At 42.0% G+C, this 18,580-nt stretch overlaps 1 protein-coding gene across 17 annotated transcripts in view; it reads left to right on the top strand.

Moving 5' to 3' along the window:
• The window catches only part of NRXN1 (neurexin 1), a 767,737-nt gene that overhangs the window by 365,267 nt on the left and 383,890 nt on the right, over nucleotides 1-18,580 (top strand). For 16 of the 17 annotated variants that reach the window (XM_054395842.1, XM_054395825.1, XM_054395833.1 and 13 more), the window contains 2 exons: nucleotides 7,337-7,510; nucleotides 13,159-13,278. In XM_054395842.1, coding sequence (XP_054251817.1) covers nucleotides 7,337-7,510; nucleotides 13,159-13,278 — 294 coding nt within the window. Of the gene's footprint in view, nucleotides 1-7,336; nucleotides 7,511-12,145; nucleotides 12,173-13,158; nucleotides 13,279-18,580 lie in introns of all 17 variants that reach the window. The other variant, XM_054395720.1, reaches the window with a different exon arrangement.

Genomic DNA, 18,580 nt, shown 5'->3' with positions numbered 1-18,580 from the left:
AGCTATGCTGTCTACCAAGCTGTGAAAGTAATTGTGGCAATCCTAAGGCATCAGAAATTGTATCCAAATTTCCAGAAATTATGAGATGGGGGGAAGGAAAAATAAGTTATAAATCTACTCTGGTACTTCTGGATTCAGTATAAAGTAAAGAAAAATCTACTAGTGCTTGTGCTGAGCTCTGTGACACCAACAGCGCTGCAGCAGTCTTGCAGAGCAAGGTGAGAAGAGGTTTTTGCTTTCTGCTGCTTCTTCTCTGCTCTTTCTTATTTTAGTCTACTTTACACACATACAGGTGTATAGATTTGCCTGTATCCCTGCAGCTGTTTGGCATACAGCTTATTATCACTGCTGATTGATGTGGAATATATTTCAAGCCCTTGTGGGATACTAAGAGTTATGGTAAGGATAATACAGGAAATGAGCATGCTCTTAAAATGTACCCAAAAGTCTGGATCTTTAGTACAGATACCTCACACTGAATCCTGGTGACCCCAGCCAAGAATCACAGAATGTTAGGGATTGGAAGGAACCTCAAAATTCATCCAGTCCAACCCCCCTGCCAGAGCAGGATCACCTAGGGCAAGACATAGAGGAATGCATCCAGGTGGGTTTTGAAAGTCTCCAGAGAAGGAGGCTCCACAGCCTCTCTGGGCAGCCTGCTCCAGGGCTCTGGCATCCTCACAATGAAAAAGTTTTCCTTTCTGTTCTTGTGGCACCTCCTCTGCTCCAGCTTGCACCCATTGCCCCTTGGGACAATGCTCTCATTGGACATCACTGAGCAGAGCCTGGCTCCATTCTCCTGACACTGCCCTGCACATCTTTATCAACATGAATGAGGGCACCCCTCAAGCTTCTCTGCTCCAAGCTCAAAAGCCCCAGCTCCCTCAGCCTTTCCTCAGCAGGGAGACGTTCCACTGCCTTCAGCATCTTTGTGGCTCTGTGTTAGACTCTCTCAAGCAGTTCCCTGAGGTCCTTCTTGAACTAAGGGGCCCAGAACTGGACACGATATTCCAGATGCAGTCTCACCAGGGCAGAGTACACAGGAAGCATAATTTCTCTTGACCTACTTGCCATAGCCCTTCTAATCCACCCCAGGATGCCACTGGCCTTCTTGGCCACAAGGGCACACTGCTGGCTCATGGTTATTCTTCTGTCCACCAGGACCCCCAGGTCCCTTTCCCCTACACTGCTCTCCAATAAGTCGGTCCCAACCTATCCTGGGCTACAGTGTTGTTCTTTCCCAGATACAAAAATCTACTTTTGGCCTTGTTGGATTTCATTCAATTTTTCTCTGCCCAACTCTCATCCTAAACTTGGTGCTGTGGCTATGAGCACACCACCCTCATGGATCTTGCTATTCTGACTGAGCAGTCCTTGCAAAAGAGCTGTTTTGTGTGATATCCTTAAAGTCTGGAGATGACTGTTTTGATCAAGAGGTTGATAATATTGAATGAAGTTTCACTCTGCAAGCCCACATTCAAACAGAGAATGCTTAACCTCTCAGCTTTTTGGGAACTCTGGAACTCTGTAAGAAGAATCTTGCCTGAATTAGTAGCTGAAGGAGAAGTTTTGTAGATGGTGATTTCTGAAGTCTAGGATGCCCCTTAGAAAGAGAAATTCCTTTCTGTTTTGGAAACAAGCTGTGCTGAGAGCTTGTGTCAGCTGTTAAAGCAGGGAGAGTGTAAATGATTTGAAGAGACTAGCAGGAAGAAGAGAAGACTAAGCACACTGTGCCACGCAAATGCCTGCTCCATTATATTTGGTCAATTTTCCAGGTGTATACAATGTACCAAATTGGTCAGAATAGGGAAGAAATGAAGGACATTTGATGTGCTCGAATGCCTCACCTCTCACCACAAGCATCCCCCTCACACAGAGTAATTGGCAGAGCATCAGTTCTGTGGGAGATGGATTACCACACACATTTATGTGGCAATTAGATTTTATTATTTACCATTTAGCATGCATCACCACCTTTCCTCACAGTCCACTGGACAAGCTGACTGCTTGAGGTTTAAATCTCTCTCTCTTTTTTTTTTTTTTTCCCCATTGCCACTGCTTTCCATCTAGTCTTACAGGGTGGAAGAAGAAGCAAAGAGAAATAGAGTGGCTGGGAACCTGAGCATTGTTCTTGTCAGGAAAATGTTACAGGATTTGGTGGGATTGTTTCTTGCTTGAGAATGGGCTTATAGGAGAAATGGTGAATTTTTATCTGGGGAAAGAAATCTAGGGGACTTGAGCACTTATGTTTTGTGTATCTGCTTTAGTCTGTTGAAAACTGCTAAGGACTTTGTCATGTCACTGCTGTTTTCACACACACTTTCTGTCACACAGCTTTACTTGTGATACCTGTCTACCATTGAGAGGTTCTGAACAGAGCCAAAAAGAGTCATAGGAAAGTTAGGAGGTGATTCTGCCCCTTCGCTCTGCCCTGGGGGAGACTTCACCTGGAGAACTGTGTCCAGAGCAGGCCACCAAGTTGATCAGAGGGCTGGAGCACCTCTCCTATGAGGACAGGCTGAGAGAGTTGGGGCTGTTCAGCCTGAAGAAGAGAAGCTCCAGGGAGACCTTAAAACTGCATGTCAAGATCTGACGGGGACCTACAGGAAGGTTAGGGAAGGACTGTGGTGACAGGACAAGGGACAATGGTTTGAAACTGGAGCTGGGGAGATTTGGGTTGGACATCAAGCAGAAGTTCTGCACAGTGAGAGTGGTGAAATACTGGAACAAGCTGCCCAGGGAGGTGGTTGAGACCCCGTCCCTGGAGACATTCAAAATCAACCTTAGTGTGTCCCTGAGCAGCCTGCTCTAGTTGGGGGTGTTCCTTCTGACTGCAGGGAGGGTTGGACAAGATGATATTTGAAGGTCTCTTCCAACCTGATGCAATCTGTGAATCTGTGAAAGAAAACTGAACACACCAAGAGATGAATGGGGAAATGGAGAGCACATACAGCAGAGCTGAGATGTGACACAGTAAGTAGCATAGCACTAGTATGAGAAGTTTCTAGAGAGAAGCACACTTGTACCAAAGGTTGAAAGGTTTCAATGCAGTTAGGAGAGCAGAATGGTTATGAGTAATGTGATAGAATCAGGAGACTTGGAGAGAGGCAGAGCAGCAGGTGCAATGTGGACTGCCATAGAACTTGATGGCAAGAGAAATCTCTGAGGTGCTCTTCCTGGTGCACCCATCAACTGTAAATTCTCAATCCTCACTACCTTTTTGTCTGTTGGCGTGGATTAGGATAGAGCATGACCATGAAACTGTAAAAAGAACATTCTCAGCCAAGAGAGGAAATATCTTCTTAATGGGGTATTCAGGGAAGGCAGTGAAAGCAGTGTAGAGTAAGGTTGAAAAGATCCATATCTATATTCCTGCCTGAAAGAGCAACTTGCTAACTAAAATTCCCCTTTTTTTTTTTTCCACAATCATTTTCACTTGCCTGGTTATCAGTACAGGAAACATGGAAGAGGGAAGACACCACCTGTCACATCATACCATTGCCTCTTGGCCAGGGTATTTGATAGGACTATAGATATTTGACAGGTATGTGATAGGACTAGGGGGAATCGAGCAAAACTAGAAGTGGGTAGGTTCAGATTGGATGTCAAGAAGAAGTTCTTCCCCATGAGGGTGGTGAGACACTGGAACAGGTTGCTCAGGGAGGTGGTGGAAGCCTCATCCCTGGAGGTTTTTGCAGCCAGGCTGGATGTGACTGTGAGCAACCTGATCTAGTATGAGGTGTCCCTGCCCATGGCAGGGGGGTTGGAACTAGATGATCCTTTAGGTCCCTTCCAACCCTGACAATTCTATGATTCTATGATTTGAAAGGGCAGCTAACTCAGCAGAGGTGGACAAGTAAACTAGCCACTCTTTCTCTTCTTAGGTGAGAGGGTGTCTAAAAGTGGTAGAATTTATCACTCTAACAGGAACAATATTTGTAAAAGTCTACTTTTCTTCAAAAGAAAAAAAAAGAAAAGCCACATCAACCCCCAAAAAACCCTTCAACCACAAATCAATACTGAAGCAACAGAATGGACTCTTTGAAGTCAATAAGTGGGTATAAAACACTACGTTTACATTTTCTTGTCTTCCCTCAAGTGCCTTTGCAAGTGGTAGACAAAATTCGGTCATGCTTGGCTCTTGCAGCGAGCAGGCCTGTGAACGTGCAGCAAGTGCAGGTTCTCTGCTGCAAAGGGAGATCTGAAAAGCCATATGCTGCCACGTATGTGCTGCAGAAGCTGTGTGGATACATCACTCAAGGCTGCTTCTTCAGTTTGTTATGGGATTGTGAGCACGGCAGGCTTCTTGGTTTATTCCAAACAGAACAAATATTTCACCAGCATTTTTAATGAATCACTGAATCACAGAATGTTAGGGGTTGGAAGAGACTTCTAGAGATCAGCCAGCACAAAGTCCTTGCCAGAGCAGGGTCACCTAGGGCAGGTCACATAGGAATGCATCCAGGTGGGTTTTGAAAGTCTCCAGAGAAGGAGACTCCACAACCTCTCTGGGCAGCCTGCTCCAGTGCACCAGCATGCTCACAGTAAAGAAGTGTCTCCTCATGCTGAGGTGGAACCTCCTGTGTTCCAGCTGGTACCTATTGTACCTTGTCCTGTGACTGGACACCACCAAAAAGAGCCTGGGGAGTTTTAGACTGGAGATTAGGAAGAAAGTGTTTAGAGTGAGGGTGATCAGACACTGGAACAGGTTGCCCAGGGAGGTTGTGTGGATTCCTCCTCTCTGCAGGTGTTGAATGCCAGGCTGGATGAGGCCTTGAGGGGCCTGGTCTAGCAGGAGTGTCCCTGCCCACGGCAGGGGGATTGGAACTAGATGATCTTTAAGGTCCCTTCCAATCAAAACCATTCTCTGATATTTCCAATTACCTATGCAGACCAGAGAAGGCTTGAGGTTTTTCAGTATATGATGCTGTAAAGGTTGCTAAGACTCCTGCTTGGATGGTTTATAAGATTAACGATGTTCACATTCCGAAGCTTTTTATCTCTGTTTCACAAATTCAAATACAGTGGAGTTTTAGGGATGGTATGTAGTGACTAACCATTTTTTCACAGTCTGATAGACATTTGTTTGTTTCAGGCCATTTCTTTGCAGGCAAACTGTAAACCAATACAAACAGCACTCAATTGCACTCCTTTGCAAACAAGCTAAACAAAACAAAACAAAATCCCTGGGGCTGTTTAGTCTTGAGAAGAGAAGACTGAGAGAGGATCTCATCAATGTGTACAAATATCTGAGGGGTGGGTGTCAAATGGAGAAGGCCAAGCTCTTTTTGGTAATGTACACTAATAAGACAAAAACCAGAAGGTTCAAGCTTGAACACAGAAGATTTCTCCTCAACATGAGGACAAACTCCTTTACAGTGAGGGTGACAGAGCACTGGAACAGGCTCCCCAGAGAGGTTGTGGAGTCTCCTTCCCTGGAGTCTTTCAAGACCTGTCTGGCTGCATTCCTGTGCAGACTACCCTAAGTGATCCTGCTTTGGCAGGGGGTTGGACTCGGTGATCTCTGGAGGTTCCTTTCAACCTTCAATGTACTGTGATACTGTGAAAACAAACCAACCAAACAAAACCAAAATGAACCAAAACCCAAAAAGCAGACAGACCAAAAGGAAGTGTGACAGGAGAAGCAGGAAAAGGTGTGACTGTGGCTTATAGTGATAAGAGAGAGATTAAACTTCTCCACATGGGGTAGTGGTGACAGCTCGTACATTGTGAGCTCTGCCCCTGGAGATCTCCCTACAGAGACTGACAGAATCACAGAGCGGTAGGGGCTGGAAGGGACCTCTGGAGCTCATCCAGTCCACCCCGCTGCTGAAGGAGGTTTGCCGAGAGCAGGCTGCTCAGGAATGTGTCCAAGTGGGTTTGGAATCTCTCCAGAGAAGGAGACTCCACAAGCTCTGTGGGCAGCCTGCTCCACCATCCTGCAAGGACCGAAGTTCTTCACAGATGGCGCGGGGTTGGAAGGGACTGTGGTAGGTTGAGGCCTGGCCCAGGTGTCCTGTCACAGAGAGCTCCTCCGGAGGGGATGCAGGAAGTTGTAATCTTTTGTTATTTCATCCCATCAAGCCTGAACCTACTCCTCTCTGTACAAACAGACGTCGTTCTCTCCTCTGCCCTTTTCCTTGCTCTCTCTTCTCCCAGCCAGCCTTTACCTCTTGTTTGGTAGTTCAGGGCAGGGTTTCAGCCTAGAGGGGCTTGCTGTGCCGGGGGAGGGTTCTTTGTTTTGGTGCCATTTCAGCCCACAGGCGGCGTCGGGTCGAGAGCTGCGTGAGGGGACAGTGAGGTCTGGGGTTTGGGCTGAACTGGGGGAGGTTTTGAACAGTTGTTTTTTGGCTTAAAGAGGTTGTTGTAAGCCCAGGTGGAAGGACTGGGCTGAGGCTGAATGTGAATTGAGGTATTTTGTAATTGCTGTGTATAGGTGTAAACAGCACTTGCATTTAAACTTTCGTCTCTTTCCAGTCCTGTGTGAGAGCGTTTTTAGTTGACTTCCTTTGGGGGGTAGAATATCATTTCTGCCTGCTCTTAAAACTAAGACAGGGATCCTTAAATTTCATCTTGTCCAAGGCTCCTGCAGTCAGCAGGGACACCTCCAACTAGAGCAGACTGCCCAGGGCCAGAGCAAGGCTGATCTTGAATGTCTCGAGGGCCTCCATCACATCCCTGGGCAGCCTGTTCCAGTATTTTACCACTCTCATTGCAAAGAAATTCCTCCTGATGTCCATCTTGAATCTGCCCTGCCCCAGTTTCAAACCATTGCCCCTTGTCCTGTCATTACAAGCACTTTGAAACAGTCCCTCCCAAGCCTTCCTGTAGGTCCCCTTCAGATACTGAAATATATCTTCTAAGGTCTCCCCAGAGCCTTCTTCAGGCTGAACACCCTCAGCTCCCTCAGCCTATCCTCACAGCAGAGGTACTCAGCCCTAGGATCATCCCTGTGGCCCTCCTCTGGGCTCACTGTGAGAGCTGTATGTCCTTCTTATGATGTGTTTCTGGATGGAAGCTCTGTGGCTGAATCCCTTGTTTGTGAAGTAGATGTATGGTTCCTGGCACATAATGAACACATCCAGGTATTTTTAAGTAATTAGTCATAGAAGTGTGAAGTCTGCACATGCATTTGAGAACATGTAGTCCTGCAGTGCCCCTTCACATCAAATATGCTATCAGTGTTTTCTGCTACATTCGTTTGAGGTTTGTTTTTCTGCGATATCTTTCATTCAGCACAAAATGGCCAGACCATCCAGCTGGTTAAGGTTTGTTTGGTTTTTTGGTTTGTTTTGTTATTTTTCCCCTGTATCTAATATTTCTTTCTCCTTAACAGGTGATTTGTATATTGGAGGGGTGGCCAAAGAAATGTATAAGTCCTTGCCAAAACTGGTGCATGCAAAAGAGGGATTCCAAGGCTGCCTTGCATCAGTTGACTTGAATGGGCGGCTCCCCGACCTCATCTCAGATGCTCTCTTCTGCAATGGACAAATAGAAAGAGGATGTGAAGGTATTAAACACACAGATATATGTATATATATATATATTTTTAAAATATCATTGTGAAATTGATGTGTAAATCCTGCAGAGCTGTGTTAATACGTAGACTCCATACAGGGAGAGACTGTGTTTTACCTGCTTCTCATTGATCTGATTTGACCCTTTCTTATATAAAGACTACTTGAACTGTTATGGAGACAAGTGCATGCCTGCCCTACAGCACAGAGATTGATCTGACAACATGAGTTAGCTTCTTAAAGGTCTCATATAGGTTCCAGTCTTCTCCAGTGGCAAGATATTTTGCATGACTTCTGTTCTATTCACATGTTTTAATTAATGATAGAAACAATAACAATTAGCTTCAATGAAGTCCTTTGTATCTTCCTAACACTTATGCATTTGCTAATGCTGAGATATTACCTAATTAATTCAAGTTTTAAAACAGATATTTTGAGTTGATTAATTCAAGGCTAATTTATGAAACTGTTAAAGATTAATATTCCATCTTGTCTAGTTTTGCTCACCCTTGAGATCTGTATTGTCATGAGCCCTTCTGTCTGAAATCAGTAACAGCAAAATCTGTTTTATCTCACCCTTCTTTTATGTTTTTATTGGCTTATCTGAAATATCATTGTGGATGACCCCTCCCTGGAGGTGTTTAAGGCCAGATTGGATGAGGCCTTGGCCAACCAAGTCTAGCTGAGAGGCATTCCTGTCCATAGCAGGGAGGTTGGACTAAATGATTTTTGAGGTCCCTTCCAACCTAAGCCATTCCATGATTCTATCATGGAATTTAAGTGAGGGCAGAATTGAAAGAGAGATATTTGTAATTCAGGAGTGTCAATCTCCAGCTATCTTTCCAGCTATCATTTAATCTCACTTTATTTTTCCTGTGATTCCTGGAATAATTTGTATCAAGTCTCTGTCCTTGCGTATTTGTTTATTCACATAACTCTGAGTTTTGTGTCCATGTTCAGTTTTATGTGTTCTCTCTGTTCTCAAGTGCTATTCTTTTCTGGACAGAAAAAAAATGTATAAATGATGCTGTAGAATCTCAAGTCAGAATCTTGATGATTTTGATATCAACTTCATCAAGTTTGCAAATAGGCATTGTAAAAAAATTCAGTCAGAGCTGGGGGATTTCCTTAAGCTTCAGTAGATAAAGTAGATAAATTGTGTCGTCTCTTTTATTGTACCTACAGCACAGTGTTTGTACACGTGGAATTTTATGTTCTTTACCTACCACCTTCAGTTAACAATATAAACTCCATTGACAGCACCTAAAAATATGGAAAATGCACAACTTTTTTTTTTTTTATAGCTTTGGTGTCCATTTATTGCTACCAGGAATGGAAAAGAAAAAAGTATGAATTAGTTTGTCACTAAGCTTAGAAAATTAGATTCTGCTTTTTGAATGATGTTAGCAAGTTCTGTGCCTGCACCATCCCTTCAGAGAGTCCAAGTCCACCTTAATTCCATTTCACATTTCATAGCTCCTTTTGAATGATGTAATTTTCTAAGTGAATTTTATATACTTCAGAGAAATATTGCAACAGGCTGAGAGTGTGAGTTCACCTTTGAAACCAGTGGCACAACTCATCTATCAGTGAATTGAATAAAGCTACTGACAAAGTAATAAAGGCCTTACAAACATTGTCCTTTTTGGTGGAGAATCAGCTCTGACACCAAAATCATCTGACACAAGCACAATGGTCAAACCAGATGTGCTGCATGGCTCTCAGAGGACTGCCTCATCTGAAATCTTTTAGAGGGGCCTGTAGTGATAGAACAACAGGCAATGGTTTAAAACTGGAGCAAGGAGGATTTAGGTTGGTCATCACGAGGAAGTTCTGTACAATGAGAGTGGTGAAATACTGAAACAAGCTGCCCAGGGATGTGGTTGAGTCCCTATCTCTGGATACGTTCAAGATCAGCCTTGATGTGTCCCTGGGCAGCCAATTTAGTTGGAGCTGTTCCTACTGGTTGCAGGGGTGTTCTACAAGATAACCTTTTAGGATTCTTTTCAACCCAGTGCAGTCTGTGAATCTGTGAAATCCTTAATAGCATGGAATGAAATCAACTTCAAACTACAGAAGGCTTCAAACTAGAGAAGGGCAGACTTAGACTGGATATCAGGAAGAAGTTCTTCACTATGAGGGTGGTGGAACACTGGAGCAGGTTGCCCAGGGAGGTGGTTGAGGCCCATTCCCTGGAGATATTCAAGGTGAGGATTGATGAGGCCCTGGGCAACCTGGTCTAGTTGGGAATGTCCCTGCTGACTGTGGGGAGGTTGGACTGGATGACTTTTGGAGGTCTCTTCTGGCCTGGATCGTTCTGTGATTCTATAAGAACGCAGTTGTGCCAAGTATTTTGTGGGTGTAATGAAACTGGAAGCAAACAAAGGAAAAAGGCCTAATCTTCTTGGACCTGCAACAGTTGTTATTGTGTCTTCTCATCAGCTTTCAAACTTAAAAATTAACAGGGAGACAAGCCCCATTACTTTGACAGATTCTTCTGCAGCAGAACTGCCTTTGAGCAACTGTAAACTCAACCACTACATCAGGTCCTAATCATCTCATTTATGGAGATAATCAAAAGCTCCACAACGTCAATGAGAAAAGGCACATAGCTCTAAAGAACAAGTCAGAGTGTAAACCCTTAAATGAGGTGCTTCAATCCAATGTCATTAAAAGCACAATACCCTCTTTTTTAACAAGATCATATCTGTGGGGTTTTTTTCCTAGTATGTACCCTTTAACCCTGCACTTTTTAATGTGCCTACAGGGTCCTGCGGTTTGGGTACTTTGAAGTCCTCGTGACTTTTGCTCTACTTCTGCAAAGATGAGGAAATTTAACATTGCATAACTAAAGTGTAAATAAATGCATGAATATATAACATGTAAACACCTACAGATATTTTCACTTCATCTTTGTAAAGTTTCTGAGTAGCAGAATCTGGTGAGAAAAAAAATGTGTCTTGTCTTGTCAGCTACAGGATTCTGTCATTATAATCCCCAGCTGAAGAAAGGGTGATGTAATGCCCAAATGCTTAGACTTCTGGGCTCAAAATCCAAAGAAAAGGAAATCACTATCCTATGTCTGTCTACTGCAACAAATCAGTTGTAAGTGGTATTATTATTAGCAGTAGTCTTCTTTGTTCTTATTTATAGTGATCTGAAGAGGAGAAAATAGTTTAGATTAATAGATTTGCCAGTAAGGTGAATAGCCAGGCTCTGGTTCAGAGGTGTGCTAGAGCAGTATCTTGTTTAAAACAAGAGACCATTGGGCTGATTTAAATCAGATCCACAGATTCACAGATTGCATTGAGTTGGAAGAGCCCCTCAAAGGTCATCCTGTCCAAGACCTCTACAATCAACAGAGACATCTCCAACTAAATCAGATATTGATCTGAATCTTTTAAAATACTGGCAAACCAAGAGGCAATCCTGTGCTGAGATCTCTGAAAGAGCTCTGATGTGAAAGAAGGGTTAAGTAGATTTCTCTCTACAGCATGATTTAAGATACTTCTATAACCTTTGGACCAGTTTTAACCTGCCATTAATGACTGCCAGTGGGACGTTCAAATGGATATTGATGTGTCCAGCACAGAGCCACAAAAATGATTAAGGGAGTGGAACATCTTTATGAGGAGAGACTGAGGGGGCTGGGGCTTTTTAGCTTGGAGAAGAGGAGACTAAGAGGTGACCTCATTAGTGTTTATAAATATGCAAAGGGTGAGTGCCAAGAGAATGGAGTCATGCTCTTCTTGGTGATGCCCAATGACAGGACAAGGGGCAATGGGTGGATGTTGAGGCATAGAAAGTTCCATGGAAACATCAGGAAGAGTTTTTTCACTGTCCGGGTGACAGAACGCTGGAGCAGTCTGCCCAGGAGTGTTGTGGAGTCTCCCTCTCTGGAGATATTCAAAACCCACCTGGATGTGTTCCTGTGTGACCTGTCCTTGGTGATCCTGCTATGGCAGGGGGGTTGGACTGGATGTTCTTTTGAGGTCCCTCCCATCCCTTAACATTCTGTGATTCTGTGTTTCTCCAAAAACAGTGAAGGGCAATTTTATAACTCCAGAACCATTTTTTTTCCTTGTGGTGTCAAGAGTCGATGTGAAACGTGTGTGTGAGCTCATAGTAATCTGTAGTTCGTGGTCTGTACTTCAGTCTCCATTCATCAGTCATGACGAAAAGCTTAGGGGAAAAAAAAAAAAAAAAGACCACTGAGGGTGATGGTGCTAATTATTCCTGAATTCAGTCTATCTGAACATGACAAATGGCTAGTCAGGATTCAGCCATGCATTTATTCTGCTAATGCATTCATATCTATCCAAGGAAGAAAAAAAAAAACAACCTTTTAATTTTCCTTCATTACATGTCATCAGCTCAATTAACCATTATATTTGTAGTAAAATAGTGGCAAATTACTGCTTTCTTATTTTGGCTTGCCTGAAGATTTATGGCTATTAGCATTAATTTGTTTGCATTATATAGCATTTCTTTCTCTCTTTAACAGCAGCATGCACTTTACTCTGAATGGGTTTTCTTTTTCTGTGTTTGCTGCCATTTCAATATTGCTTACTAACATTTAATATATTTTGCTTTCTTTTTGTTTGTTTTGTTTTATTTTGCTGACAAAGTTGCATTGATGAAAGCTGATTTGCAAGGTAGATAGCCCTGTGTGTATTAAACAAGACTGAAACCCCCAATGCACAGTTGGATTAATGCAATAAAACACTCTGTACATTTCAGAACTTAAGTGTGATATTCTCTTCCAGATTTTGCCTTTCACACCTCTCAAACAATGAGCTGCACTAACCTTCATTTTCCAGCATTGCCTGCATAAAGGCTTTCAGTCTTGAATATGTTTGTAACAGTGATTGCTTTAGTGCTTTGATCATTCCTTTTCAGATTTTTTTTGTATTGCAGTAGTCTAGATATGATTCTCTAGAAATAGAGTAGCTTTGTTTTTCATACCTGTGTCACATTTTGGCATGCCAGTCCATTAGTAGTTTGATTTCCTGCATCTCCCCTTAAAAAGGAACCTGCATGGGATCCCTGAAGCATGTGAATCATTACTTGCCAACGTTCCTGCCAAAGAATCCCTACCCTGTCAATTTCAGACCTCAATCATCTAGAATAATTTGAAGGATTGAAAGCATTGTGTAGTGTAGCTCCATTTTAATTTAGTTTGGTTTGAGTTTCATTTTGGTTTGCATTTTTTACTTTCATCTCCTAGAGCTTTGCTTTCTGTGGCATCTGGCTTTGCTGTTTGAAATGTTTTTACAGGGAAGAATAATCAAGTTTGTTTTTTTTTTTTTTTAGAAAATATTTAGCCAGTTAACGGTCTGACACAAGACTACCAAATAACTTGCATCCAAGTTAACATTCCCACTGTACCTAGAATAACTCTGCTGCAATTTGTGCATTCTCATGTATTTGAGATATCTTTAAAAGACTCAGGCAAAACCAGCTTTTTGGTATTACCTGTTGCTACAAAAACCATCAAATTTGTGTGTTGGTAACTCTTTGCTCGTTTGATTTGAGATGTTGGCAGCTAGTTAATGTGATCCAGTGACAAATGCCTTTCTTTGGAAGACAAAGTGCAAGTCCTTTTTTCTTTTTTTTCCCCCCCCCTGTATGTTCTCATCAGGACCCAGCACAACGTGCCAAGAGGATTCCTGTGCAAACCAGGGAGTGTGCTTACAGCAGTGGGATGGATTCAGCTGTGACTGCAGTATGACCTCCTTCAGTGGACCCTTGTGCAATGACCGTAAGTACACTAAAGAAATGCTGACCCAGAGCTCTAAGACAATATTTGAAGCAAGTTTCTGAATTTCTGTGCTATTTGAATATCAGGTATTGAAGTCAAATGGCAAACCTGTAAGGATTGTAGGAGCTAAAATGCAGAATGCGACTTTTGGATGATGTGCAGTATCGAATTGATAGACTTTGGGTTTTATTACACTTGATTGCATGTCTAAATATGCTGCTGCTTGCCTGTTTGGAATAATCTCTTTCTTGCATAAATGTTGCAAATAATTGTGTCTTTTTTTTCCCCTGATTGAGAAAAATACAACCAACCCCTTTTACGTTTGATTATCTTAAGTTATATTGTAATTTTGTAGCATTATAACACCAGGGCTGTAATTACTGTGAAATACTTGACAAGGCTGATTATCTCCCTTTCTTTAGGTGACACACTGAATGTGTCAACACTAAAAGCATGCTGGGTATTTTAGTTCTTTTACATTTCAGCTGAATCAAATTACAGAATGTGCACCAACCATCTGGTCTTTCAGGAAGAGCTTTAACCTGTCAAAAATAAGAGGCCTGATTCACCAATGTCATCATTTAGTTTCATGCCAAGCTAGCCTTACTGATCTAAACAGACTTATGCAGAAGTGAAAATGGAACAGCAAAGCAGGAGCTGTCCATGATAACTGCTGTCCTCCTGGATAGGAGGAGTTATAATGACACACAAGCTACTGAGTTTACTTTGTAATTCATCACGTTGGAAATAGCCAAATACTGCACATTTTTACAGACCTGTTGTCTTGGTTTGATCTGAAATAGCTCTGAAGTGAGGACAGAATGAATTTAGACTGAAGGAGGAAATAAACACTCGCACAGAATTGGAGGTTAAACAGAAATAGTATTTACGAAAGCAAACGAAATGCAAAAGGTACCAAGGCAAAAGGATCGGTCGTTCTGTCTGTCTGTCTGTCTGTCTATCTATCCATCCTCAGAATTGGCCCTGGCTTTGCCCCCCCAAACTAAGCCCCAAACCAAGCCTCTGGTAGACCTCAGCTAAGCCTCTGCCACGTCCCTGCTAGGCCTGAATAATGCATCAAAAATATCCCCCCAGCCAGCCAAACCTCCCCCACACTAGAGCAAGAGAGCTGACTGGACAGTCTGCTCCTTATGTAGGGAGATACAGGAAAAGGGAATAGAATAACACGTTACAAGATCCTGTGCCTCCCTCTGGGACTCTCCAGCCCCTGCAGGACTTCTATCTCTATGGTTTTACAATTAATCCTTAACCTACAACACCTATGAAAAGGGAATTTCTTTCTATGAAGAGCTAATTTCTTTAAGGCTAAGCATTTTTATTTCTGTTTGTATATATTTACCTGAATGAAGAGCTGATGATGGAACAGGGTTGGTACCACTGTGTAGCTGAGCATTTTGGATTTTGATGTTTTGTTCTGATTCTCCATTCTATAGCAAGGTGTATCTTCTTGGCCAAACTCTAAAACAACAGAATAATGATATCTTGAAAAGCCTTTGGCTGAAATTGTATCGAGCACAGGGGTAGAAAATGAACTAATTATAAAAGCTACATTAATTATCTTAGTGAAACTTCCACCTTTCTGTGATGGAAAGGACTCATCTCATTCTGTTTCTCTGTGGTTGCTGTCATGGTAGAAATGAAATGTGGTATAAAAAAACCACTCTTGATAATGTGAGCAAAGGTTTGGATTTACTTTATGTATATGAGTTTGCCTTTTCCAGCAAAATGAGTGATTAGTCATACTGCTAAACATATACTTCCAAAGATCTCAGTCCCCAGTCTGCTACAGGAGAAAATTATTTGTTTCTTACTTTTAAGTTGTTATTTCTGTTCTTCTGTGATCTTTTGGAGCTCTTCCAAAAGCAACTAAAAACTATAAAAAAGAAGTTTTATGTTCCATACCTAGCAAAGGAAAAAGCATCTTTGTAAATATGTTATAGTCTTAATTGATGTCTGGACCTGGAATATTCTATTAATAGTTTCTTCAAGTGGTAGCTGCTGTATAAATTTGGTGACCTGATGAACTTAGGTAAGGAAGTGATTTACCTATCTGTGAAGGTTGATTTGAATGATAACAGTAAGGACTGCATTACACACAGTCAGATAATTCTTGATATACTGCTTCTATATACTGCTTCTGATGAGGATTACCTTCAGTACATGGCTGCAACATATACTTACTTTTGTCCTAGATTTTTTTTTTTTATGGAGTTCTATCATGAATTATAAACATGAAATATAAATTTATCCTAAGTATGAATGGTTTGGGATAGAACACAGAGTGGCCAAAACCTGAGCTAACCATCAGAGTCACTCAGCAGTACTTTCCAAAGTAAATTAGATATTCCTGGCTAAGCCTTTGCAGGTGTTAGCTACCAATAAATGTATAACCTGCTATTAAGGGTAGGGATAGAAAATTCCTCAGAGTACTTTAAAACAAATTTGATTTCCATCTCCAGTAGCCAAGAATTAAAAAATCTGTCCCTGATATGATGCCAGTATAAATACTTTGGATGATTATTTTACCATAGAGACTTCCAGTCCACAGGAGAAATAAAGAGAGCTGCACACAAAATTACAATGCAGGGCAAGCTGCTGGAATGAGCTAATTGAAGAAATCTCAATTTGTTCAGCTTATCTTATTCACTATCTCTCTATAATGAATATCTGGGATTTCTGGTGACAACTAGCAGTGGCCTAATTTGTAGAAACCTCAAAGGAAGTACGACTTCACACACACAGGCTTGAAAATGCAGAAATGTTGAGGTGTTAACAGAGAAATGAAAAAACAACTGTAAAAAGAGCAAGGGAAGGAAGAAGGGTTGTCTGTGAGCCATGGCTGTGGACCAAGTTTAGTTTTTTAAACTTAGGTTTTATTGGGCTGTAGGGCTCCTGGTGTGTTTTATGAGAGTTTGTTACTCCACCCAGAATTATGGAAGGTGATGCACCTTTTTTTTCCGAGGTTTTAGTGGCTGAGCTCTAGTAGTCTTTGTTTCATTTGGGTTTTGTAGTATGTAGATTTTGGCCTTTTATTAAAATATATATGTACAAATTATGTAAGTTAATAGGAATGCTGCTCTTGACAGTCTGAAAACAAGTTTTAGAGCTTTTTTTTTTCTTGTTTATATATTAATCCTGGAGCAGTCAGTCAGATGAGCTGTGTATGCCTAAAATGTGTGCTTGCAGCCCAGAAGGCAGCCATGTCCTGGGCTGCATCTAAAGCAGTGTGAGCAGCAGGATGAGGGAGGAGATTCTGCCCTCTGCTCTGTTCTGGTGAGACCCCACCTGGAGCATTACATCCAGTTCTGGGTACCCCAACACAAGAAGAAGATGGAGCTACTGGAGAGGGTCGAGAGGAGGCCACAAAGATGATCACAGGGCTGGAGAATCTCTCTTATGGGGACAGGCTGAGAGTGTTGAAGCTCTCCAGCCCAGAGAAGAGAAGGCTCCAGGGAGACCTTAGAGCAGCCTTGCAATACCTGAAGGGGCCTACAAGAAAGCTGGGGAGGGACTTTTTACAAGGGCTTGTAGTGACAGGATGAGAGGGAATGGATTGAAGCTTGAGGAGGGCAGATGTAGACTGGAGAAATTCTTGACAGTGAGAGTGGAAAGAGACTGGAACAGGTTGCCCAGGGAGGTTGTGGATGCTCCCTCTCTGGAAGTGTTCAGGGCCATATTGGATGAGGCATTCAGCAACCTGGTCTAGGGGAAGGTGTCCCTGCTCATGGCAGGGTGGTTGGAACTAGATGATCTTTAAGATGCCTTCCAGCCCAAACCATTCTGTGAATCTATCAAAAGCAGTTCAGTAATTTACATGTTCTGAGACACATTCCAAACTATCCCTTTAAAAACTTCACAAGAATGGAAAGTTGTTTGATGGTGACCTTACATACGAGAGTATTTCTAACAAGCAGCAAAAAGTAAAGTTTTAAGTAGGATACCTGATGTAGGAAAAAGCCAAAAAAGGAACTTTCAAGGTAGCCAGAAAACACTCTTACAGTTACTTGTAAAATCATAGAATCATAGAATGGCTTAGCTTGGAATGGACCTTAGAGATCATCTGCTCCAACCTCCCCGCTGTGGGCAGGGAAATTGTAGCTCAGGTAGGAACAGTTACACATTTCTAGCCAACTTGAAGGGGTTCTCTATTGCAATATTAAAAATGAAAATAGTGTCCGAAAATTGGAAGCTTCTTTCTGCCTCTGGAGGAATCAAAGGAGTAATTAAATTGGATTTTGATATGTCAATAATATCTTTCTCTTATTAATGGCAAAATAATTTTCTAAATCAAACCCTAGAAGTGTTTCCAGTGTCATAAAGGTGGAAATGATTAAGGGTTAATTAAATATATTCTCATGGAACTAAAATTGTTCTGTTGGGTACCATTAGATTCCTTCCTCTAGAACTTCCAATTATTCCAATTTAATAGCATGCTCTGTACAAATCAGGCCTGAAATTTGTGTAGCCAAAAGCTTTTCACAGTAACAAGCAGATTGGCTGAGCTGTCACTGTTCTTTCTCCCAAATTTCTCTGCATGTTCCAACAATATCATATATTAAAATCAGTTTTAGGTAGCTAGTACTTTTCTGAACAAGATTAATCACTCTACATGGCACAGCTGGACCAGAAATTTTAGCTCTGTAATGGTGTCAGTCATTCCTTTCCAACAACCCCAAAAAAAGAGCAATGAGTAAGTGCTAGATTTTTTTTTAAAATAGATGACAGCTGCAGGAGTCACAAGTGGTAAGAAAGAAGAATAAAAAACTTTCCTAAGCAGTGCCTCTATAACCCAGAGCATGAGAATAGCTCACAGTGCACATGGGGAGTTTGGTAATGTGTATCTGTTTTACCTGGAAGATATTTAAGTCCAGTGGCACAGTCATGCACAATGGTGCTTCAGAAAGGTAAAGTTTTTCAGTCTTTCTGCAGTCTGTACAACTGGGCTCAGGTTACTAAGGCAACCTGATCTTCCTCAGCATGTATTCTGGCTCGACAGGTAGGTTAGGTTCAAAGTAACTGCAGACATATGAGGAACTCGTGTGCTCAGTGCCAAGCAGGATTTTGTTGGTAGCTCAACACCATCTTTGGAGTCTCCTGTGTGTTCATTTTTGCTAGGAGATGAAGAAAATTGCAGAGTAAGCAAAAATTACCTCAGTCTTCTATCACAGAACCACAGACTTGCTTCAGGTGTAAAAGACACTTAAGATCACAGAGTCCAACTGTCAACTTACCACCACGGCCATTAGACCGTGTCCCAAAGTGCCATGTCCACATGTTTCTT

Source organism: Indicator indicator, chromosome 2 (genome assembly GCF_027791375.1).
Source record: "Indicator indicator isolate 239-I01 chromosome 2, UM_Iind_1.1, whole genome shotgun sequence".
NCBI lineage: Eukaryota > Metazoa > Chordata > Aves > Piciformes > Indicatoridae > Indicator > Indicator indicator.
The sequence above is the reverse complement of the archived record's forward strand: the minus strand, read 5'-3'. Positions and strand labels throughout refer to the sequence as shown.